Raw genomic sequence first — 25738 nt, 5'->3', positions numbered from 1 at the left:
AAGACCGGACTCCACGAGAACGCAAGTCTGTTCTCTGCTTTCTTGGAATTGAGAAACAGCCCCAGACTAGAACTGAACGTGGCGTGACGGCAGCTTTACATCCTCTAAATCTACCTCCTCGATGGCAGTCACGTCTTTCAATTCAGTGTAAAAGTCGCTCATCTTCATAACATAAGGATTGCGTCCAACATATGTTGTGATTTTCTGTTTATACCTTTCTAAACCAGCACAGAACGGACTTTTCTCCATCTCTTCCATTCTAATTTTCACTGCTTGCCCTCCACCGGTATTTCGCGCGTCACCAGAACCACGTGATTGCAAACAACCTATTCTTCTTCTTCTCCAAAATGAATCACATTTTTGAGGGCCTAAACATGCTAGGAAACTCATGAAACTTTGCACACGTGTAAAGGCCTTTGCACACTGAGTCCAAAATTTTCGTATGCGTTTTTTCATATTCGTGATCCTAAAAATCCGTCACGCACAGAGACCTTGCACACTGATGCGTATTAATGAATCCTTTGCGAAAAAAAAACGCAAAACAATACAAAATGGAGTCTTTAAGCAGTGAGCACGATTTAGTTGTCCTTTCTCTTCTTAAAAAGAGAAAAAGAAAGGAAATATTGGGTCCATCTCGAGATTGCATAGAGAGAAAGGGGAGTTCACCTCATCAAGGAGCTGCGTGATTACCCCGAACGTTTCAAAGTTTACTTCAGGATGTCAGTGGCTCAGTTTGATGCTTTGCTACTGGCACAATCTATCTTTATATTCTGTCTGTTTGTAGTCCACACTTCGTTTGTCATACAGTGCTGCTGCTTTGTGCTGTAGAGGACGTGGATCAACTTGTCAGATGGCATTCAGGATTTTGGCGTTCGCTTGTATGGTGGCTCTGAATTGTCAAAACATCTCTCAAAATGCATACCACGGATGCGAAAAATGCAGAAAATCGAACCTGATCTTAATATTTTTATGACGGACGAAAGTTTCAGATGCATTGTGTAAACGTGGTTGTCATAACGTGAGGTCGTATTTATTTTTTAATGTGCAAAAGTTTCAGACACGAATTTCGGACTCAGTGTGCAAAGTCCTTAAGAAGTGGTGAAAATTTACATCTGATATGGGTTTCAGAATTAGGTGTGACAAAATGGCTCGATAGCGCCACCTACAAAATGATTAAGCGCCTTTCGCGCTACGTTTCTCATACAAGTATGAAATTCGCCCAATACCTACAAAAAGTCCCTGGGTGCAAAATCTGAAAACCCAACAGGAAGTGAGATATTTTGAATTTCCTCTGCAAAATGTTTGCAGTTTTTGCCATTTCCAGACGTTGTACTTTAACAAGCTCCTCCTAGAGATTTTATCAGATCAACATCATATTTGGTCAGTCTAATCTAAAGCCCTTTAGCCCAACGTTAAATTACGAAAATCTAGAGTTTTCGCTGAAGGGCGTGTCCGTGGCGGCCTGACAAAGTTCGATGTTTCGCCATGAAACAGGAAGTTGTTGCAACTCGGGCATACAGAGTCCTAGCCTGAAGTCATCTACATGCCAATATTCAGTTACAGTCATAGCGCCCCCTGTGGGTAACAAGAAATATCTTGTTTTACACTGTGATTAACTCCTCATAGAGATTAAACCAGATAAACACGATATGTTGTCAGTCTAATTTTAAGGCCCTAGTGATGTTAAATTGTGAAGATCTTGAGTTTTTGCTGAAGAGCGTGTCCATAGCGGACTGACAAAGTCTAATGTTTTGCCATGAAAGACGAAGTTGTTTTAACTCAGGCATACAGTGGCCGATCTGCCCCAAACTTCACATGTGTGATAAGAGACCTGGCCTAAAGACATCTATATGCCAATATTCAGTTAGTTACAGCGCCACCTGCTGGCAACAGAAAATGGCATGCTTTACTCTGTAATTCACTCCCAGAAACACATTTCAAAATGCCACAAAATACCAAACATACTAGAAACAAATTAAATCATGCAACACTTGGCTAAGTGCTAATGTATGTGATTAACACCACTAAAGAGGAAGTTGTTGTAACTCAGACATACAATGTCTGATCTGCTCCAAACTTCGCATGTTTGATAATAGTCCTGGCCCGAAGACATCTACATGGCAGTATTCAGTTACAGTCAAAGCGCCACCTGCTGGCAACAGGTAGTGTGGCACTTAGAAATCACCTTGCCATAATTCTACTGTATTTACTCGCTTGCATGCATGTCGCCACCGTTCACTGTTTTCTTGAGGCCAATGGGTGGCGGTGAGCCCGGGTGTGAGGGTCCTTTCATCGCTGCTTGCAGCTTTAATTAGTAATTACAGCCCTTTAACATTTTTTGAAAGACATTGTTAACAGGCCAATTTCACAAACATTTGCAATAAAAAAAAAATGCAGTTATCAAATGTACAAATTTCTAAACACTTATTGTGTAATAAAACAAACAATCAAGCAACAGCAATTTAAAACACTGTGGAATGACCTCTTACAGGTCAATACAAAAGCTAAAATTACTCCTTGTTACTCAGAATGAACAAGTTATTCTCATTTTGCGAACAAAAGTCAAGGAAACTTTTTCATTATGTACATTACACTCAAAATAGAGCAAGAGTTTTATTGCGTAAGGTGCTTTATATCATTCTCCTTGATTATATCAGCCCTCAGTAAAGATATCTGGTGCATCAAAGCAAATTTAAGCTTTTCTTTAAGGTATAAACCGAAATATACATCTCTACACTCATAACTGTCTGCATATTCGCTGCAGGGTGAGTGTCAGCAGGAGGGATCGTTTCTAGCAGCGCTCAGAAGATGCACGCATTCTCTTTTATTGCATCAGCTGTAATTGGAAGAAATCAAATTAAACCCACAACTTCTTTCACTAACAGCTAAAACTTTTTTTTCCCCAGAGTAGACGGGTAAGAGCTCAGCACTATTCCAAAGAGAGTCTATGTTTATTTTGAGTATTATGATTCAGATGCTTGCCGCTCTGCAGAGAGAATGTGGGCTGCTGTGTCATGGATTGAATGAGGTTGATAATGAAAGAGTCATCTGAAAGCCAAGGTCACATGTGGAATGACAGTGTAAAAGACAGATTGAATCTCAAGTTTGATGATATTTCTTCTAGCCAGTGGGTGCAGTTTTTGCTCCTACAGTTTAGTTGGACAAACGATTTGACCTTTATGTAGCAATAGCTTTTATTACAGTCTGTAAAAGGGTTTAAAAGTGAAGCTAAATTAAGTGTGCTGGGTCTGTCCGAGATTAAATTTTCTTTTAAGCTTGAACAAAAAACACATAGATATAGGAACATGCTAAAAAAAAAAAAAAAAAAAAAAAAAAAAATCTATCCAACTTTTATGTGTTAGACATAGTAGACTAAGGTACATTTTTTATCAAATATCTGCAAGCATGATCAACAATGATTTTCTGAAAAAGTGTGGAAAAAGTGCCATTTAGAATTTTAAAAAAAAAGTACTAAAGAAAAAAAAAAATTGTGCATCTCTAACAGTTTCTTGAAAATGTATTGTCAGGGATGTTTTTGAACCCCATGTCGCGACACACAAGTGTTGACTTTTTCTTGCAATAATTCACCAGAGAAAAAATATAAATAACAACAACCATAATAACCACAATGTTTTTTTGTGACGGGTACAGTTTCACCAAACAAAAATTAGAAAACAAAAAAAGTTACTAAACAATAATATTCTGAAAAAGCATGTAAAAAGTGGCATTTAAAAGTGGCAAAAAAAAAGAAAAAATACTAAAGAAAAAAATATGGTAACACTTTAGGATAACACTTTACAATAACGCATGCATATTACTAGCATATTGACTGTTTATTAGTATTTATAAAGCACATATTATTGCCGTATTCCATATTCATGACCATATTCTACATCCCTTAAAGGTGCCCTAGATTCAAAAATTGAATTTACCTTGGCATAGTTAAATAACAAGAGTTCAGTATGTGGAAAAGACATACAGTGAGTCTCAACCCCATTGTTTCCTCCTTCTTATATAAATCTCATTTGTTTAAACGACCTCCGAAGAACAGGCAAATCTCATCATAACACCGACTGTTACGTAACAGTACGCCCCAATATTTGCATAATGCCAGCCCATGTTCCCAACATTATGAAAGGCATTAGATAAGGGCAGCCAGTTAATGTCTGGAGCTGCACACAGCCGAATCATCAGACTAGGTAAGCAAGAACAACAGTGAAAAATGGCAGATGGAGCAATAATAACTGACATAATCCATGATAGCATGATATTTTTACTGATATTTGTAAATTGTCTTTCTCAATGTTTCGTTAGCATGTTGCAAATGTACTGTTAAATGAGGTCAAAGTTACCATCGTTTCTTACTGTATTCACGGAGACAAGAGCCGTCGCTATTTTCATTTTTTAAACACTTGCAGTCTGTATAATGCACAAACACAACTTCATTCTTTATAAATCTCTCCAACAGTGTAGCATTAGCCATTAGCCACGGAGGACAGCCTCAAATTCACTCAGAATAAAACTTTAACATCCAAATAAATACTTTACTCACATAATTCGAAGCATGCATACAGCATGCATGACGAACATCTTGTAAAGATCCATTTGAGGGTTATATTAGCTGTGTGAACTTTGTAAATGTGCTGTAATATAGTCGACAGCTCATGTGGCAGGGAGCACGCTATTTAAGGGGGCGGCGCCGAGTGTAAATCAGTGCATTGTTAATGATGCCCCAAAATAGGCAGTTAAAAAAATTAATTTAAAAAAATCTATGGGGTATTTTGAGCTGAAACTTCACAGACACATTCAGGAGACACCTTAGACTTATATTACATCTTGTGAAAAAGCATTCTTGGGCACCTTTAATTCTACCCCATATCTAAACTCAACCACTGCAACAACTACCTAACTATTAATAAGCAGTAAATTAGGAGTTTAAAGTCTTATTTATTAGTAAACATATGTTCCCCAAACTGTGTGACCAAAATATTTGTGCATTTCTAATAATTTCTTGAAAATGTATCATCAGATTTTTGTCTAGGATGTCTGAACTTTTTGAACCCCAAGTGGTGATTGTTGAGTTTTTCTTGCAACAAAATTAAAATATAAGTAACACAGATCATATTATTTTTGTAACAGTGCAGTGTGGTGTTCACCAAGCAGTTTCACCAAGCAAAAAAACAAATAAACAAAAAAACCTAACAATATTACTCATATTACCTAACAATGTTGTTTTTGTTGATCTTTAGGTGACATACGCAACGACCTCTACCTCACGCTGGAGAGAGGAGACTTTGAGAGAGGAGGAAAGAGTGTTCAGAAGAACATTGAGGTCACCATGTATGTACTCTATGCTGACGGCGAGATCCTCAAAGTAAGTAAACTACATTAATAAAGGAATAGTTTGCCAACAATGAAAGTTCTGTCATCATTTACTCAACCTCATGTAATTCTAATCCATCTATAAAAGGAGATTATTTTTTTATTTTTTTTTAGAAATTGTGTTGGTTGCTCTTCCATGAAATTGCACCATGATTATTGGAAAACAAAAAAATCACATTCTGCGTTCCACATAAGCAACAAAGTACGTGTTTGAAACGACACGAGGGAGTAATTAATGACATATTTCTAATTTCTGGGCAAATTATTCCTTTGAAAAACATACAAGTGATCTGTAGCTCATGTGGTGAATCATTTAGTCTAAACAAATTTCAAGTCAGTTTGAAAGGAGTAAATGAGTTTGGGATTTTCTGATGTATTTTACATAAGCCCATCATAAATTTTCGTGTCGCAAACTTTGATGCACACTATAAAGCCACATAAAAGCAAACCATTTCCATTTCTTCTATCTTTTATCAGGAGTGCATTAGTCTGGGCTCAGGAGAACACAGCATCAGTGAGTACCGCTCTTTCGTTCTCTACCACAACAACAGTCCGCGCTGGAGTGAGGTCATCAAACTGCCAATCCCCATTGACCGATTCCGGGGGTCCCATCTGCGCTTTGAGTTTAGACACTGTTCAAGTAAGGATTTATACACCTCCAGTAAAATTTTGCACGCGTTTGATTATTTTTCTCTTGACATTTTGATCTTATGCCCAAATTATTAAAATTATTCAAATAATACTGATATAAATTGTGCCTACATATGAACTTCTCTCCAAAATAACATTTCTATTAAAAAAATAAATTAAAAAAATCCACTTGCTGGGTTAAATGCTGCATGCAACACTCAACATATTCAAAATTCAAGGTTCTTTGACTTAGTTCATGAAGTGAAATGATTTTTTTATCATTATTATAATGAATTAAAATTACTGGTACTTAAAACTTAACAAGTACTTTAGACAGTATTGCTATTTTATTGTTTTTACAGCAAAGGACAAGGGAGAAAAGAAGCTTTTTGGCTTTGCGTTCACTCCTCTCATGAGGGAAGACGGCACCACACTGTCAGATGAGAGCCATGAGCTTTACGTCTACAAGGTGAGGAGGACAGTCTCTGCCAAACTAGGGCTGTTAAGCAATTATTTATTTTTTTTTTTATCTAATTAATTAAACGATGTGGCGATTAAAGGTAGGGTATGCAATTTTTGGAGCATCTAGCAATAGCAAGCTAGCTTTGAAAGCATTAAATCCCACCCTCCCTTCAGAGGGTCTCCAAACCAACGCCTCCTTCAAAACTCATGAACTTACACAGCAGAGTTTGCAAAGCGTCTCAAAACGAGAGACCGCATTAACCTACCTTATGTCTCAAAGCACGTAACATTAAAATAGTAAGGAACATAAACAACTTAAATAGCACTGACCTGTATCACCTGACTAGTGTCATTGAAACGCATAAATTTGAGTCACAAACCACTCCAAGTAAAATGTCATGGTTTTCCATCTCTTCCAAATTACAGTTACAGCATGAACACAGCATAAGCTTGTTGTTTTGGTTCAGGAGGAACTGGATGAACATTTTATGGTCCTACGCCTTCCACAGATGATATATATATATATATATATATATATATATATATATATATATACAGGGTGTGATTTGTAGGGGGGGATGTGGGGGATTTCCCCCCTTCTGGTCTATGTATCCCTTCCTCTGCTGAATTATTTTTATCCCAGGTGGGGATAAAAAATATCCCCCCTGGAGTGATGCTACTCCACAAACCACCAAGAACATATAAAATAACAAAAATAAAAATATTTTTTTTAAAACATCGCCAAGTAAAACACTGCATTTATATAGAACTGTCTTTTTACGTCCACAACTAACGGGACACTTTTCAGACAAGCATTTCAACTTCACCTCAGCGTGAGGCGCAAATCAAACGATCGCGGAAAAGGTAACGTTAGGTGACAACGAGGGAGCTTCAGTTGAACAACAGTGAACTGCGGTCAGATGAGATGTTGTCAGGCTATGTTGGTAAAACTCAGAAAAATTAACACGACTGTCCAATCAGCCATTATACTGTGCTCATGGCGCGCACTCAAGAATTGCATGCGCAATTGCGCCGGCGCGCACTGCATAATTACTTTATTATAGCTTATAGAAACTACGTGCAATGACCGTCATTGTTCTGTTGTAAGTTAAGTCATGAAATTACCAAACATGCGATTAAAGCTGCCTCAAAACTGTGCATGCATGTATGTAGTATTTGTTGACATGGTTTTAAAGCTATTGTTATCCAATTTGTTGGCATTAAAACATCTTAAAAATGCACATATGTACACCAGGGAAAGTTTGTATGTGTGTGATCAAAAATAAATGGGACCAAACGCGATTGATTCTATCAGAAATTAAGAATTATTAGTGTCACTGTAGATAGTGTTGCAAATATCTAAGCTAATACTTCAAATCTCAAGGTTAAAACAGATTTTTTTTTTGTAAAAATGTTTCTGTAACAGCTGCCAAAAATAGTATATAGCTCCACTGTGTTTTTTAACAAATTTCAAAAAAAAAAAAAAAAAAAAACCTTTTCAAAATATTCCCCCTCTGTTTTTTTTCACAAATCACACCTTGTGTATATATATATATATATATACACATATATATATAGACAACTTAACGTAGTGATTGCTATCAGGATTTGAAGAGACTTTCAACCAGCATAACAAAAAAAAAAACTTCTAGAACAAATCACTTACCCAAATGGAACAGTATTAACTTCTTATTTATTGAACTGTTAAATCAATATCACATTTGCACTTGTGCTATTCAGGACAAAAACAGCACTTGTGTGATATTGCTCTCGTTACTCTTACGATATTGCTTAACTATATCATATGATATAAATATGAGACAAAAACTGATACAGAGGCATTTTTGCCCACATATCCTAAATATTCATCTGGATTCTGTAGGCTCAGAATTGTGAACAGAGTTGTTGCCTTGCTTCATGTGACATATGAGATTAGAATAAATGTACCTACATAAGTCTGGGGCGGAACGGGTGCTTTAAATGCATTAATCATTTTAACACAGAATTTTTCCCCATAACTAATTAATTAAATTAAAGCCTTAAATCGACAGCTTTACTTTAATTACATAATAAATTATGTGCATTTGTCCTTTACAAGTACTTTTAAATGTTGTTAAACATAATATTAAAATAATATATTAATATGTAACATTAAAGCACATTTTAAATTGGATTTAATTTTTTTTTATCCACTTGCCAAGAGTTAAAACATTCCAGCTGTTTAAAAGTCAAGTTATATGTTATATCATTATATCAATAGCAATCAGACAAGTTAAAGTCACACAATCAATAACACATTTGTTGTGTGTTTTTGTCATTGTCTATATTGGTTTTATCATGATTATTTTTTTAATAAATACAATGCAAGTTTTTGTTATCTTAATACTTCAAGTTAAACTAAACAAAAATGAGAAATGTTGCCTTCAAAATAAAGTGTTAGCGGATATTAAGCAGACAGTCTACTAATACTCTAATGACTGCTAGTTGACATGTAGTTGCTAGATCGTTAGTAGAATGTCTAAAGTGGACTATCAAAATAAAGTCTTATCAATGTTACTTTTATTTAGTAAAGAAGTAAAGAAAATAGTTTTTTATACTTTTAGTTAACAATAATAACCATGGTACAGAAATTGCATAGCATGTTGATGTCTAACTTATACAACTCTTTTCTTTTCTGTGGATCAGTGTGATGAAAACACCACCTTCAGTAACCATGCGCTATACTTGGGGTTGCCCTGTTGTAAAGATGACTTCAACGGCTGCCCAAACATCCCGTCCAGCCTCATATTCCAGCGCAGCACTAAGGAGACCATCTGGATATCCACTCAACTCTCTTCCACCAAACTAACACAGAATGGTAACTTACTAACACTTTTTCCTCAGTTTATCAGTTGTTGTGTCTACTTCACAGAGTAATAACACTTTCTTGTTGTTTTTTGAAGTCGATTTGCTAGCTTTGTTGAAGTGGAAAGCACATCCAGACCGTGTAATGGACATTTTGGGGCGATTGCGCCACGTCTGCGGAGAAGAAATAGTCAAAGTGAGAGCTCTGTCTTAATAATAATAATAAAAAAATAATTATTGACAGATTTTAATGTCTGCTCAATGTAATTTACACCCACATTTTCTGTTTTTCTTCTCCAGTTTCTTCAAGACATCCTCGACACACTGTTCTCCATTCTGGATGACAACACAGACAAATATGGACCCCTGGTGTTTCAGTCACTGGTTAGAAAACTTTAATTAATTACATTTTAAAGTCTGCGCCATAGCTTACCTAATGTTAATAATTCACAGCTGTAATAACATGTCCGATTTCCATTCATCAAAAGAGCTCACTTTTACTTTACAAGCGTGTATTTGCATGTGTGAACACCCTTAAATGCACACGATTCATCTCTTTCAGCAGTTTCCATGCTGTACGTGTGTGTCTGTTTTGAAAAATGGAAGATTTCAGCTGGCATGGATCCAGGCATTATTAGGCGTTCACAGCTGCTTGATAGTGGTGTCTCCAGAGAGCCTTTAGCTTCTCGTACTCCTGTAAAAAGAGTCAAGATGTTCTAGCCTCTCTTGGCTTGAATACATCTGTCATGTTTCTGTGTGGAGAATAGAGAACCATTGCAGGCTGCGTCCTTTTTGCATTGATATTAATTTTGCAATATGCTGTCGTGATCCTTTAGACTTCAGCTTGTCTAGTTTGGGATTTCTGTGTAAATTTAAACCAAATTCACATAAGATAAGTTTTTGCAAAGTTTATAAAATATTATTATTATTATTTTTTTAGTGATCATACTGTCAAATTCAGCAGCATTGTTCAATCTGACAACCAGTGTTTAATTGAACTGAAGAAAAAAAAAAAAAAAAAAAAGATTATTGATTATATTGATAAAACTATATGAGTAACTCAATGATACTAAAATAACGCTGATGCAATTGTGGATCTGATCTGTAACCTCCTGACTTCTGCTTCCCATCTCTGTCCAGGTGTTCATCATAAATCTGCTCCGGGACAGTAAGTTTTATCACTTCCGGCCTGTGATGGACACCTACATCCAGAAACACTTTGCTGGAGCACTGGCTTACAAGTGAGCTCATCAGTTTTCCCAGGATATTTTTGTTTAGAGCAAACATATCTTAGTAATGGAATAAAAATAGAATTTCATGTTTTCTGAATATAGTGTAACTAGTGTTCAATTCCAAATGCAGAGAGTTGATTCGATGTCTGAAGTGGTATATGGACCGGTCAGCAGAAGTTGTACGACAAGATCACATCCAGGAAGCCATGAGGGTAAGACCTCCTAGTATGCTGTATAACCAAACAAACGGAAGTCAAGAAAAAAATCCACATAAAATCAAATAAACATGATTCAGCTTAAACAGGAGCTTGAATAAATAAAATACAATACATTTTAGAGCATTCCTCAAAGGACCTTTGCAAATAACAAGTTCAAGCTAATTTTATTGTGATTTCTTATTTACTCCGTGTAGGGTTTTGTTGAAATGTATTGTCATTGCTGGTTTGATTGGTGATTCATTTTGGTTCTGACAGTACCCTCATATTAAAATGTCAAGCACTGCAAAAGTACAGAGAAATTATTCTTTAGTTAAAGTGTGGGTGCTTTGTCAAATATATCAAAAGTATCTAGCTGGAAACATACTTGAGCGAAAGTGAGAATTTTCCAGTTTTATTTGTACTTAAGTATTTAGGTGTAAAGTTTTTTTTTTCTTAGCTTTTAAAACTGGCTGATGAAAGACAGCGAAATACTTCTAATGTAATTTTGTTGCACAAAGTGTAAAAAGCAGCCCATTTAATCACAGTCTCAATGTTGTTTTTTCAAAAGTTTTTTTTTTTTTTTTTTTTTAATCTTCAGCAATGGTTATAATATCTGTACTGCTCAGTACAAATTAAATTGTAATTAGTAAAAAGTATTTTTTTTTTTTTTTTTTTATGTAAATGCAAACAAGTATTTAGTTTCATTAGCACTCTAATTAAGTACAAATTCCCCAAAATAATATTTTAGTAATTAAAGAGTTAGTTCATTTAAAATGAAATTCATTCATCTTCGAAACACAAATTAAGATCTTTTTGATGATATCCAAGAGGTATATGACTCATCCATAGACAGCAATATAATCAACACTTTCAAGGTCCAGAAAGTTACTAAAGACATCGTTAAAACAGTCGACGTGACTGCAGTGGTTCAACCTTAATTTTAAGAAGCGATGTGAATACATTCCGTGTGCAAAAACAAAACAAAAATAACGACCTTAACGACTTCAACAATGTCTTCTCTTCCCTGTTGTTATCCTTTCACAGGTGAAGCAGTAAGCACAGTGCAGGCTTCCATGTTAACGTCTGAATGCCGGCTCAGTATTGGCCAAAGCTGCAATACTGCTGACGCAGGAGCCGCCCAATAATGAGTCGGTGTTCTCACGTAGAATCTGGAAGTGCTGAATGTAAACAACGTATGAGAATGACACATTGTTTTATTTTTGCTCACAAAAAAGTATTCTTGTTGCTTCATAAAATTATTGTTGAACCACTGCAGTCACGTCGACTGTTTTAATGATGTATTTAGTACTTTTTTGGACCTTGAAAGTGTTGATTATATTGCTGTCTATGGATGAGTCATAAACCTCTCGGATTTCATCAAAAAATATCTTGATTTGTGTTTTCCAAAGATGAATGAAGGTCTTACAGGTGTGGAACGACATGAGGTAAGTACAATTTCTTAAGTACTTCCCACCCTTGATGTAAAAAAAAAAAATTTCTTATATTTTTTAAATTTTCTTCATTTGTCTTCAAGGTAAAAGCACAAGAATTGGCCCTATTTATTTTAACTGGAATGTTTTAAAGACATTTTATAGCATAAATGTGGAGCCCAGACATATTCAGGGTACACAGGTTAATTATAAATCTTCTTTCAGGCTCTAGAGTATTTGTTTAAATTCATCGTCCAGTCACGGATCCTCTACTCCCGGGCCACCTGTGGGATGGAGGAGGACCAATTTAGGGCCAGCATCCAGGAGCTTTTCCAATCCATCCGTTTCGTCCTCAGTCTGGACAGCCGCAGCTCTGAGACGCTCATTTTTACCCAGGTCAGATATAAACAAAAGAACCATTTCACATTTCATGAAATCTGGTGTATAAGTACAACTGTGTCAAAAAGAAAAAGCTTGAAATTACAGGAAGTGGGATGTAACAGGTAAATGTTTGTTACTGTGCTCTTTTTCATATTAATTAATTTATTAATTTATATCTCACTTCTGTTTAATTAAAGAATTAAGCATCAAAAACAAACAAGAACAAAAGAACAAGATGGTGTAATGTGTTTGTAAAGGAAAGGTTTAGTTGTAACGAGTTGCTGATCTCCAAAGCCATGGTTGTTGACTCAAGATCAAAGCTGCTTCCTTGAGGCCCAGGTTTGTTTAGTCTTCAGAATTGTGCATCTGTCTATCTCTACTCTAAAGAACACTGTAGTAAGGTTAGTTGATACGGGAAGAAGGAGGTGGGAACCGGTGAACGTTTAACACAACTTTAATAACAATAAAATAAATAAACAACAAAACGAAAGTAAAATGCCGGCAGTTGTCTGTGAGGACAAACATAACAAAACATAAAGTTAAATCCATGCCTGGTCCTCTCTCGTCCTTCACTGTCATCGCTCCTCCTTTTATGCTTCCGGAGCTCCTCCGTGAGAGATACGAGACCGGTGCAACGCGCAGATGACACTCGTTATCACTCGCATCACCGGCCTCACGCCGTTCCCTCACGGCTCTCGCAGGCCGGTGGGTACCCACGAGACTGCGCTCTACTCCCCCCGGGGCCAGTCTTGACAGCCGCAGCACCTGGGGGTAAGGACAGATGAGACGAGAGAAAAGGAGATGGAAGCACAGGGAGCAACAGACGAGATAGGGAAGAGAAAAAAAAATTCTTGGTCCGGTTCCCGGACACACTGCCGCTCGGTCCTCAGCCAGCCTAAGGGCTCTTCCTCGCGGTGCCATGCAATGGCACTGGGTGCTCGGTGGACGGCTCAATCCTCCTCAGCCTCCTGGTGGCTGGCGATGGCTCCTCCGGCTGAGGGCAGCCGGCAGCGAGTCCCCCGTTCCCTGCTCCTCCCCTTCATGACAGACGGCAGCAGGCTCTGGCCCATGGCGAACGGCAGCGACTCCTCCGCTCCCTCTCGACGGCAGCCACCCCACCTCAACCCAGGAGCATGGCAGCGAGTTCTCTGTCCCACCTGTTGATCAATCGCTCCAGCACCACCGCCTTGGGCAGCCACTCGCTGTTTTCACACTCTCGCGATCCCCCTCAGCAGTGAGGGCTCTCCGACAGCATGTCCTTCCTTTCTCCCGGGTTTCGGCACCAATGAAGTAAGGTTAGTTGATGCCGGAAGAAGGAGGCGGGAACCAGCGAACATATAACACAACTTTAATAACAATAAAATAATTAAACAACAAAACGAAAGTAAAATGCCGGCAGTTCCTCACGGACAACTGCTTGCCACAAAAACATAACAAAACATAAAGTAAAATCCAGGCCTGGTCCTCTCTCGTCCTTCACTGTCGTCGCTCCTCCTTTTATGCTTCCGGAGCTCCTTCGTGAGAGACACGAGACCGGTGCAATGCGCAGCTGACAGCCTCGCACCGTTCCCTCACGGCTCTCGCCCCACCCTGCCCGTCACAAACGTGTACGTCTAAGCTGTTTAGACAGGCCCATCTCATGGAAATCCTGTGAAATAATTTCTCATTTAGAATGAGTAGCGATCATACGAAACAAGGTTTTTCTTGAAGGCTGCAGGAGTATGTTTGAGAAGATATCTGTTTGCTTCAGATTGCTCGCTCATTGAAGCAGATGAAAAATGTTCTGAAGTATCAAATTTGAAGAATAAAAGACAAGAGGACTCAAGATTAAGATAGAGAGACTCCAACACCACCAAACGAGTTTTTGAGGAACTGTACTATCATTAGCCACTATTTTTACATTTGACATATTCTGAAGATGGTGTGAATGGTATTTGCTGCTATAATGCTTGTATGTTGTCAGGACATTACTGTATGCAGTTGTGAGGGTGTTTTAGATTGATGCTAAAAGCATTTCTAGGTGGATGCTAAGGTGGGTGTTTACTGGCCCAAGTCAAACTAGCCCTCCTCCAAGTTACTATGATATTCTGATCCCTATATATGTTTTATTGTTCACCAGGTAATAGTTCCCCTCAGTAAGGCTCATGACTTGAGGTATCATTGAGTTTCATAGGACAAACAATGTGTTAAAGGTTTATGTGCCAAAGTTTAATACATAGGGTTGGGGGTTGTAGACAGATGGACTTTGTTATAAGTCTCTTTTGTTTAATTATTGGTAGTCTTTATACAGAAAAATGTGAAAAATCTTTCTCTATTAATCTTTGAAATTTTACACTTATGTTGATTATGTACAAGGTAAAGTTGTATTTCTTCCACATGTCGCCACCATATTTTATTGTTCATGCCTCCAGCATTCATCAGTAGATCAATGGATCCACCAGGAACCGAAGAATAAAAAAAAGAAAAAGAAAAGTGGCTGTACTCAGTATCTGGACACATTACAGTCCATCCTACCAACAATTCTTGAACAAATGCTTTGAAGATTTAGTCTTTTTTGTTTTTTTGTTTTTTGTTGACTTAATCTTTTTCCTAAATTGTCCCATATTGTACCTTTGTGGACTTTTTCCATCCCTGCCCTGTATCCTGACCCAATCCTGCCCAACCTCATTGTACCCCCTAGGGTCCCCAGCCAACTACAGGACAAGCCACTGCCATCCAGGGCAACTGCTTGCAGCCGTTGAGCTGTAATGCCCCACGGCCCTCTCCACTGTCTGTAAGTAGATGCAGCTTGATGAATTGCCCCACAGTAATGGAATGGAGATTCCCTCACAACCCAACCCAATGCCCAAAACTACAGTCACATACAACCATTCAGTACGTTTTCAGAACACCAGACCCCAACATGAACCAACAACCCAAACACACTGACAACAGATGCTTCCCAATGCTTCTGCTGGGTTCTTTGGTGTGTTTCTTGGTTTTGATTGCTGTGTTTGACACCAAGTCTTCTGCACAAAGTTCAGTCCTTCCAAACACCTCAATTATTCACCTTTCCTCTTCAGTGGCATTGAACCAGTGACCAGAGATCACCTTGCCTGTAATGGATCGCACCAAGGGAATGTTGAGCAAAGTGGGGAAGGGAAGTCCTCAGAAGCAAGAGATGTGGAAGTTTATGTAATGGTAGCTTTGAATAAAGGAATAGATAAGTCTCAATTATGAATCACAATGGCAATCTAGTTGAGAAATTTTTGGCTGTGCCCGTGACTCTATAGCAGTCTTCAACCCTGCTCCTGGAGACCCACGGTCCTGCAAAGTTTAGTTCCAACCTACTTTAACCCATCTGCTTGTAATTTTCAAGTGACCTTGAATTTTTTATAATAATTCCCTACATTTACATATATTTATTCCCTATATTTTTAACGACCACAGAGAGTCAGGACCTCAATTTAACATCTCATCTGAAGGACGGAATGGTTGGTTCAGGTGTGTTTGATTAGAGTTGGAGCTAAACTCTGCAGGGCAGTGGGTCTCCAGGAGGTTTAAAAGCCTCTAATATAGCACCATAGATTTTTTGGCATCTTCCTCTCAAAAAATTAACTTAACTCACTCTCTAATCTACAAAGTAACCATGAGGTCTTGACGAAGCCTCACTGTTACTTCATCTCTTGCTGTATAGGTGATGTCCATCCCGTCTTTGGCCAACAGTCCCTTCACATCTTGAGCTGTCTGAAAAGGGGAACACAAACCATGACCAAAATGCAAATCTCAACTTTTCTTTCTCTTGTCCTTTCCCATCTCTTCAGGCTGCCCTGCTCAACTCTTTCCCTGCCATTTTTGACGAGCTCCTTCAGATGTTCACAGTACAGGAAGTGGCAGAGTTTGTGAGAGGAACTCTGGGTAGCATGCCTAGTACGGTCCACATCGGTCAGTCCATGGATGTGGTCAAGCTTCAGTCCATTGCTCGAACGGTGGATAGCAGGCTTTTCTCCTTTCCAGGTATTTATTAAAGAAATATGCCTTTTTTAATTTATTTATTTAACCTTTGTCAGGTACAACTGTACCTGATAAAGTACACTCAAAGGGACATCTTTGTATCTTATTTACCCCTAAAGCGGATCATTGTAGTACTATGCAAATTTTAGGAATAGATAAGATGCAAAGTTGTCCCTTTAATGGTGCTGTCCCAAGCTGTTGTACCCCTTAAAGTACAAATTATTGCTTTAATAACCTCCCTCTGTCTCTTTACATAGAATCAAGGAGAATTCTCCTTCCTGTTGTTCTCCATCACATTCATCTGCATCTTCGGCAACAGAAGGAGCTTCTGATCTGCTCAGGAATCCTGAGCAGCATTTTCTCCATTATTAAGAGCAGCTCATTGGTACAAACACTTCAGTCAATGTGAACGTCGTCAAAACTTTGAACATCCCGTTGGTGACATTGATCAAGTAAACAATGTTTCTCTTTTCCTGTTTGCAGGAGAGCTCTGTGCAGGAGGAGGTAGAGATGATGGTGGAGAGTTTGTTGGATGTGTTGTTGCAGACGCTGTTGGCCATCATGAGTAAATCTCAGTCTCAGGAGGCGGTAAGAGGGCAGCGCTGTCCACAGTGCACGGCTGAGATCACTGTTAGTAACTAACAAATCTGATATTCTACTTCCTTCCTTCCTTACTTCCATCCCTTCATCTCTGTTCTCCTCCACCGGCTTGGCAGCATCCTTACTGAGATCTTTTCTTCATATTCTGTTTCTTTCCCAGTATCTTTCTGGAACTCTCCTTTTCTGCCATTGAGTGCAACAGTCAAGTTCTGAATGCAAAATCACATAAATGTTATTCGTAGAGAGATTAATTTCAACAATAACATTAAACCTTTGAAAATAGTCCTACCATCATCTCCAACATTAATCATACCAATTAATGTTTTAAATTGACAGACCTTTATAGACCTTTCTCTCTCTCTCTCTCTCTCTCTCTCTCTCTCTCTCTCTCTCTCCTCCCTCTTTCGAATTCATGGCTATGTGTTTATTATGTCTCACACTCACTCACTGACTCACACATGTCTTCATGCAGCTGAATTTCATGAAAACTGCACAGAAATGTCCCGGTCATATTTCTTTAACAAAAGAAAAAACTAAAAATTTTGTTTTGCGTGGAGATAATGAAGCATATGTTTAGCATTTTATAGGGTGGGTTGTTGATTTCTTTCTGTAAAATACACATGCAAAATGACTTAATTTCTTTGGATTTTGGTATGAAGTATGACCCTGATGTTTCTTGACAGGTTTCGTTATACTCATCCATGCATGTTTTCCTCACATCTCTTATGTTTAGTCTGTTGTGACACCTGCTGGGAAAACTAAGATCAACAGTAAACTACTAGAACACAAACATACTCTGATCTATACTCTGATGTATAGGTTTGCATCCTTTGATTTACACTCTCTTGCTTTTAATGTTTAATTATTAATGTATTCATCATATATTGCTTGTAAACAGAACCCAGCAGAAAATAATATCATGTCTGTCTATATGTAGTTAAAAGAAAGCATGGTCTACTCAGGCGGGAGAATTCACTGAGAATAAACTGCGCCCTTTGAAAACATCACCTATTTGCAAACATTGTCTGAGTTTTATTGGCATCTGAATTGAGTATTTAAAATATCGAAAGTATGTACAAAGAAATCTTGCATCAGGATACATGCCTAGTTAAAATCATTTAATCATTGTTTGAGGCACTACCATTGCCATGATCACTAAAAAAAAGTCTATATTTTGTGGCCGATAATATTGCAGTGTCAATTGCGTCAGGTAAGTTTGTGTTGACATTTATGAAACCGTCACATTCTACAATGAGCGTCATTTACATGGAATTTACAGGCATGGCTGCCCAATGTAGAACGACAGTGACCTAATATAAATACGCATATTGTGCCTGCTGTCATTGAATTGTGGGTGGTTAGTGAATCAGACAAAGAGATTTGCGCTAAAGTACCACGCACTAGTCTCACATTACCAGACTTGTGATTAACAGTAAGTCTAGTCCACATTGGAGCTTACTCTGGCCAAGAACTGCCCACTTGGACAGAAAAAGACCGCCTGACCAACAAATAATTTATATCAACTGATTAAAAAAGTTGTGTGAAGCCAGCTAGTCATATTCGAACTGGTGAGTTCAGCAAGCGTTTCCATTTTTGTCTGCAAAATACTTCAGAAATTCAGTGAAAAGACTGGAGGCGGTCTGTGGCGTGCCATCTGAGGCTGAGACTAAGTGCCGCAACTGTTTAGTGAATTCATCCCACAGTGTCTTCATGTCTCTCATTCATTCTGCTCCCCCGCTCCCTTTGGATGCGTTTGATTGTCTGTTTGATTGCCAAAATTAACAGATTGATTGGCTCACAAGGACTTGCCTACTTTCTAATTGGCAGGGGGAGTATGTTTCCTGCTTGTTGTCCCTCCTGCGTCAAATGTCAGACATTCACTTTCAACACCTACTAGACAACTTCCAGAGCAAAGAGGAGCTAAAGGTGAATTTCAGAAGTCAAGCATATGAATGTTTTATAAAGAAATGCTTTCCTCTAACAGCATGTATATATACAATCCCGTCTCTTGCAGGAGTTCTTGCTGAAGATTTTCTGTGTGTTCAGAAACCTGATGAAGCTCAGTATATTCCCACGTGACTGGAACGTCATGCGACTGCTCACCAGCAAGTGAGAATTGACCACCCCTCCCCCCCCTTTTCCCCTTTCTGCTTCCTTCCAGAACAGTTTTACATAATGTTAAACAAGTTGTTTTGCTTTGAATAAAACTAATTTATTTCTCTGGAAATATCATAATTTGGCTACTTGTACAGTGGCTTCCGGGCACTTAAGTCACACTTACAATATGAATGTCATTGCATTAAACAAAAAAGTGGCATCTATTTTTACAGAGCATAAGTGCACTTTTGAACAGATATGTAAAAACTACCTTTCAGAGGTTTGTGGTCAGTAAAAAAAAAAAAAAAAAAATCTGATTATCCCTTTCTCTTTCTTGCAGTATCATTGTGAGCACAACTCAGTATCTGTCGCCTGCTCTCCATAAAAGCTTTACGGATGCTGACTTTGATTTTAAGGTGCGTGATTGTGATGAACATCAACCTGCACACATTGCACATTGCGTAATTTTCAAAAATACACACATCTATTTTTCTACAGTTCACATTCACATGTACACAAACGTGCTTGATGTGGGCCTTTACGGTGTCCTGCTGTTGGACACTCTTGGCTCTCTCTAATCCACTCTAATGAAGCTCTCTTCCCTGATCAAGACAGATGGTGCCACTAACCAGGGAGACTGGAAAAGTTCAAATCTCCTGAATTATTAATGAAGGTTATCTTTCAGAGAAAAACATGGCCCTGTCTGTCAGTGTGGGCTTTCACTGAATATCCCCTGGAAAGAAACAGCACATAGACCATTGTAGAGAAGCTTAAAGGTGCCCTCGAATGAAAAATTGAATTTATCTTGGCATAGTCAAATAACAAGAGTTCAGTACATGGAAATGACATACAGTGAGTCTCAAACTCCATTGTTTCCTCCTTCTTATATAAATCTCATTTGTTTAAAAGACCTCCGAAGAACAGGCGAATCTCAACATAACACCGACTGTTACGTAACAGTCGGGGTGTACGTCCCCAATATTTGCATATGCCAGCCCATGTTCCCAACATTATGAAAGGCATTAGACAAGCGCAGCCAGTAACGTCTGGATCTGCACAGGTGAATCAACAGACTAGGTAAGCAAGCAAGAACAATAGCGAAAAACGGCAGATGGAGCGATAATAACTGACATGATCCATGATAACATGATATTTTTAGTGATATTTGTAAATTGTCTTTCTAAATGTTTCGTTAGCATGTTGCTAATGTACTGTTAAATGTGGTTAAAGTTACCATCGTTTCTTACTGTATTCACGGAGACAAGAGCCGTCACTATTTTCATTTTTAAACACTTGAAGTCTGTATAATGCATAAACACAACTTGAATTGAATCAGCTCATTTATAATGATGCCCCAAAATAGGCAGTTAAAAAAATGAATTAAAAAAAAAATCTATGGGGTATTTTGAGCTGAAACTTAACAGACACATTCAGGGGACACCTTAGACTTATATTACATCTTTTTAAAAAAAGTTCTAGGGCACCTTTAAATCCAGAATCCAAACTGAACTGGTTAAGGTAGTTAATAGTTGCAGGTAGATCAGTTTGACCAGTAAAGCCATGCTAAAACTAGCATCAAAGTGCCCAAAACATACCATATACTGGTTATTATGTATCAAATATTTGCAAGTAATTAATTAACATATAATATTTCTACTGAATATTGAGATGTCAGTTATGTCAAAACGTCAATTTGACCTTTTTTGATGGCAAAAAAGTAATTTTCTATTGTCAATAGTGTGGATGTATGAAACAGCTCTCTCAGAAGTCACTTTCTATCCAAGCATGACTAGCTGAACCATTGCGAAATCTGCTTGGGGAAATATTTCACCCTCATGCCAAATTCCCGATTGCGTGAATTTCGCCAGCCAAAATTTGCCAAGAAACGGCAAATGTGACATGGAAAATAAATGGAAGGTGTGTCTTCCTTTCTCGGAGGGGCTTGAGCTAAGACACACCCACCAAAGAATCAATTAGTTGTGTATATCCATAGTAATGCTCCTTCAAAGCTTTGTCAAGATCTATGTTAAAGAAATTTGGCAGCACAGAAAGCATCACAGTAACATGACTAAGCGTCTATGTGTTTCTTTTTTCCATCAGGTGTGGAATTCGTACTTCAGTCTAGTGGTGTTGTTCATCAACCAGCCCAGTTTACAACTGGAGACTCTGACACCAGCCAAGCGGAAGAAAGTCTTTGACAAGTAAGACTTGATCCTGCTTATTCACACACTGTAATGACTTTCAGATCTAAAGAAACTACAAAGAAATCAATGTTGTTGGTTCTAAATGTATACAGATTGTAATATTTTCCTTCCACAGACTTTCATTGTCAATTTGTTACAAACAGAAGGACAAAAATCTGTGGTTTTGTCGTCATGTCACAAATGCTGTCTGTAAAGCTTAAGTTGTATTTAATCCAGAATACTCATTTAAATATGAAAATAATAATAATAATAATAATAATTTGAGTGTTGTAGTGAGGGCTAATCCATGTTAAATCCATTCAGAGTAAAAGCTACATCTCTTTGTATTCCATCTTTTTCTGTCGAGCTCTCCCTCCTTTTGTTGTTAGCCATGAGATCTGCATCTCATGATTAATAAATACGGGTTCCTTCAGCTACTGGTCAAATACTTAAAAAGAAAAAGCCGTAGATGCAGAAATGGACGGAAGTCTGCCGCATGGCATGCATCAGTAATCTTCAGCCTAGCATGTAGCTCTCCTGTTCTTCTAAGTCTGTTGTATGTTTAATGCATGATGTTGGTTTCAGCTATCTTACAATCTTGCACGGGTTTAGAGGAGTTTGTCTTTGTTGTTTTTGCAGGTATGGTGATATGAGGGTCATGATGGCTTATGAGCTATTTAGCATGTGGCAGAATTTGGGTGAGTGTTTTGATTCTCTCTCTGTCTTTTCTCTCTGTTTCATTCTCTTTTCCTGCATTTCTCTGCACATGCACAGACACAAACATTCACTTGCTTCCGAAAAGCAGTACTGAACTCTAGAGGTGGAAGAAGGTACTGCACTGCAGAAATTCCCCCATAAACCACCATAGTTGCATCAACTTTGGGAAATTTTATGTCCCCAAAAAAAAAAAAAAAAAAAAAAAATTGATTTCAGCTTTTTTTTTTTTTTTTTTGTCTGTTTGTTTGTTTGTTTTATATGAAGCTCATGTTAAACTTCTTTTTTTTTTTTTTTACTCTTGTCCCAGACCCAGACATTTGATAACAAATGCAAAAGAGTAGAACAAACAAATGTTTTCTGTATTCATTACGTTAAATTGATTTATATCAGCTTTAAAGAAACACCTTGTCACGTGAAACTCAAACATTATTTTTTAATGAATAATCACGGTTGTCGGTTTGCTTGGTTTGGCTGCAGGTGAGAATAAGATCCACTTCATACCAGGAATGATTGGCCCATTTTTGGGTGTGACGCTCGTACCTCAAAATGAAGTCCGAAATATAATGATCCCCATCTTCCACGATATGATGGACTGGGAACAGAGAAAGAACGGCAACTTCAAACAGGTCCATTATACCTGCATCTGCTTTTCTGTCTTTTCTTGGCTATTTTTCTCTTACTCTGAGTTATGTTCCAAGGAAACAAACAAATACAACTATGTTCAACTATGTTCATTTTGACTCTACCATAAATGAACCATAAATGATAATAAATAAATGAAATGTTTATTATCATATTTTATTTATGATGTCTGTTACGATGGACATAGTGTACAATAAATTAATGAAAAGAATGGAATGAGTAAATAAATAAGTAAGCTAATGCAAAATAATTGTATATTCAGGCTATTCTTGAGAAATAATGCCATTTTGAAGTAAATGAAAATGAAAAAAATGAATTAAGATTAATTTAAAGAAATATTTAATATATTAATATGAATTTATACTATATATTAATATATATTATAATATATTAATATATATTTAATTGTAATGTAAAATATTAGTACAAAGAAGGATCATTTTATGTATGTATTTATTTTAGAAAGCATCTGATCCGATATTATTTGGCAATTTGGGTGAAAATAATGAAATAATAAATAATGTAATTTTCGGGGGGTGGGAGGACAAGCTATAAAAACTTTTAAGTAATATTAATAATTAAATTTTATTCTGGATTATTATTATCAATAATAATGAAAGTTTATATATATTACATTACTTGGTGCTACCCCCCAAAAAAGGCAAAAACCATAGAAAATTCTCCATTCGTCTGTCATCTGTTCATTATCGGCGCACAATTCAGTTCATGTTTGCGGTGCAGGTGGAGGCAGAACTGATAGACAAACTGGACAGTCTGGTGTCTGAAGGCAAAGGAGACGAGAATTACAGAGAACTCTTCAGTTTACTGTAAGTGCACACACACACACACACACACACACACTCCCTCTGCCTTCTCCACTGACACACACAGCTACACATGCACCCGTTTATGTCTCATGTCATAACCCGAGTGTCTCTGATTTGCCTTGTGCTGCGGGATTATTAGAACTCAGCTGTTTGGGCCGTACCCCAGGTAAGAGGAAACTAACCCTGTTCAACCAGTCAGATGCCACTAAAAAGGATCTTCCTTTACAAGCCCCTCTTTTACCTTCAGCCCATGAAGTGACCTTAAAAAACTATGTATATGTGTGCCGTTCATGTCTAGTCTGCTGGAGAAGATCGAGCAGGAGACCTGGAGGGAGACGGGCATCTCCTTTGTCACGTCTGTCACGCGCCTCATGGAAAGACTGCTGGACTACAGGTAAAATTCCCATCTAAGTGTGAGTGTTATTTTAGTATTATTTTATATACTATTATAATATTTTTTATATTTTGAATATATTGATATTTATGTATTATTTATTGTTTTTATATATTTCTATTTAGCTATAATTTACTTTTACCGTTTTAGTAACTTCAGTAAATCAACTTAATCTTATTTCAGTTAGCTGCCAAGGCAACATTTCTAATTGTCTAAGTTTATGTTTTTCTTCTATTAACTTCAGCTTGATTTCAGTTACCAAAAATGATTAATAATAGTTTTAGTTTTAGCTTTAATTAATGATACCACTATAGTATAGTATGTGGTATTAGAGGCACATGTAGTCTATCATAACTAATTTGTTTCAATTCCTGTGCACAATGCAGATTTTTCTGACCAATAGCTGCTTCTTAAACAGGAAGTGGCCATTTGACTGGCAAAGTGTTCAGCCACAGCTCATTGTTTTATAGCATTTAACAGTTAATAAATCAGATATAATCTGGGAACAAGTAAAATGGAAGTCTCTAGAAATTATGTAGAAACCAGCCAATCAGATTTGATGGTCAGTGGGTGTGGCATTGTGTATCTGCTGAGACTTTCTGTTTCTTTTGTCGGCAGAGATTGCATGAAAGGTGATGAGACAGAAAACAAGAAGATTGGTTGCACCGTTAACCTGCTGGTGAGACTTAGCCTTCGTTCGAACCTCTGTGAACCTAATATATGCTATATGGCTTTTTTGCAATCAAGCAAAACTAACCTGGTGATCATATGATGTCATTTTGTAGAATTTCTACAAGTCGGAGATTAATAAGGAGGAGATGTACATCCGATACATTCACAAGCTGTGCGACATGCACCTGCAGGCCGAAAACTACACAGGTGAGAGAGTTATTCAGTTACTTCACATTTGCACATTTAAAAACCAATGGAAGCATAAAAAGAAGCATAGTGGAACGCATATAACAGTGCATATAAAGTATACATTTTATCACTGTGTGTTTCCTAAGAATCAAACCCATGACCTTGGCGTTGCTAGCATCGTGCTCTACCAGTTTAGGTAAAAGAAAGTATATTACGCAAGAGTATTTCAACTATATCAACTGTTGTGTCCTACAGAGGCGGCGTTTACACTCCTGCTGTACTGGGAGCTGCTCCACTGGGAGGAAAGACCCCTCAGAGAGTTCCTGCACTATCCTGCACAGAGCGAATGGCATCGTAAAGAGGGTCTCTGTCGTAAGGTCATCCACTACTTCAACAAGGGAAAGGTATTTACAGATACCACTTTGTGTCCCGGAAACAACGTTTTACCATTTTTTTGAGCAATTTCTATAAAATTCGAACTTAAGTTGTCCAAACACAATGATCCTCCTTACACTTACATTAGAACAGAGCAAAATATTGTCTGACAAAATGGACGTCAACTTTTGCAGGATTGGTCTGTAATGTTATTGAGACAAATGGCCAGTTAATCAGAGGAATTTAATGTACAGACAGATAATTTATGCCTTACACCATGTCTACATGTGGCACAATGCAACAAAAGCAAAGAGAACCCATTGTAATCAGTGATACTGTGTACACTTTATCTATACTATTTCTGAAGTACTCCATGCATTTGCGCTACTTCTGACATCAGTACATATAGATTTGGAATTTATCTTGAGTCCAGATAGCTTCAAGCTGTCGCAGCACCCAATCTGACGCTACTTCCAGTTCATCGCAACTTA

The 25738-nt window shown here is 37.6% G+C and overlaps 1 protein-coding gene across 1 annotated transcript in view; it reads left to right on the top strand.

Moving 5' to 3' along the window:
• Positions 1-25738, top strand: part of dock3 (dedicator of cytokinesis 3) — a 261906-nt gene that overhangs the window by 212423 nt on the left and 23745 nt on the right. Inside the window, 24 exon segments of the mRNA XM_048167153.1 lie at positions 5250-5374; positions 5860-6022; positions 6375-6481; positions 9160-9331; positions 9417-9514; positions 9619-9702; positions 10459-10559; positions 10681-10762; positions 12403-12573; positions 16362-16554; positions 16809-16936; positions 17035-17181; positions 18979-19077; positions 19166-19260; positions 19589-19664; positions 21349-21449; positions 22071-22129; positions 22626-22774; positions 23532-23617; positions 23757-23783; positions 23916-24011; positions 24630-24690; positions 24797-24890; positions 25128-25276. Coding sequence (XP_048023110.1) covers positions 5250-5374; positions 5860-6022; positions 6375-6481; positions 9160-9331; positions 9417-9514; positions 9619-9702; positions 10459-10559; positions 10681-10762; positions 12403-12573; positions 16362-16554; positions 16809-16936; positions 17035-17181; positions 18979-19077; positions 19166-19260; positions 19589-19664; positions 21349-21449; positions 22071-22129; positions 22626-22774; positions 23532-23617; positions 23757-23783; positions 23916-24011; positions 24630-24690; positions 24797-24890; positions 25128-25276 — 2663 coding nt within the window.

The sequence above is a fragment of the Megalobrama amblycephala genome, linkage group LG2, assembly GCF_018812025.1.
Source record: "Megalobrama amblycephala isolate DHTTF-2021 linkage group LG2, ASM1881202v1, whole genome shotgun sequence".
Taxonomy (NCBI): domain Eukaryota; kingdom Metazoa; phylum Chordata; class Actinopteri; order Cypriniformes; family Xenocyprididae; genus Megalobrama; species Megalobrama amblycephala.
This window is presented reverse-complemented; position numbering and strand designations above follow the sequence as displayed.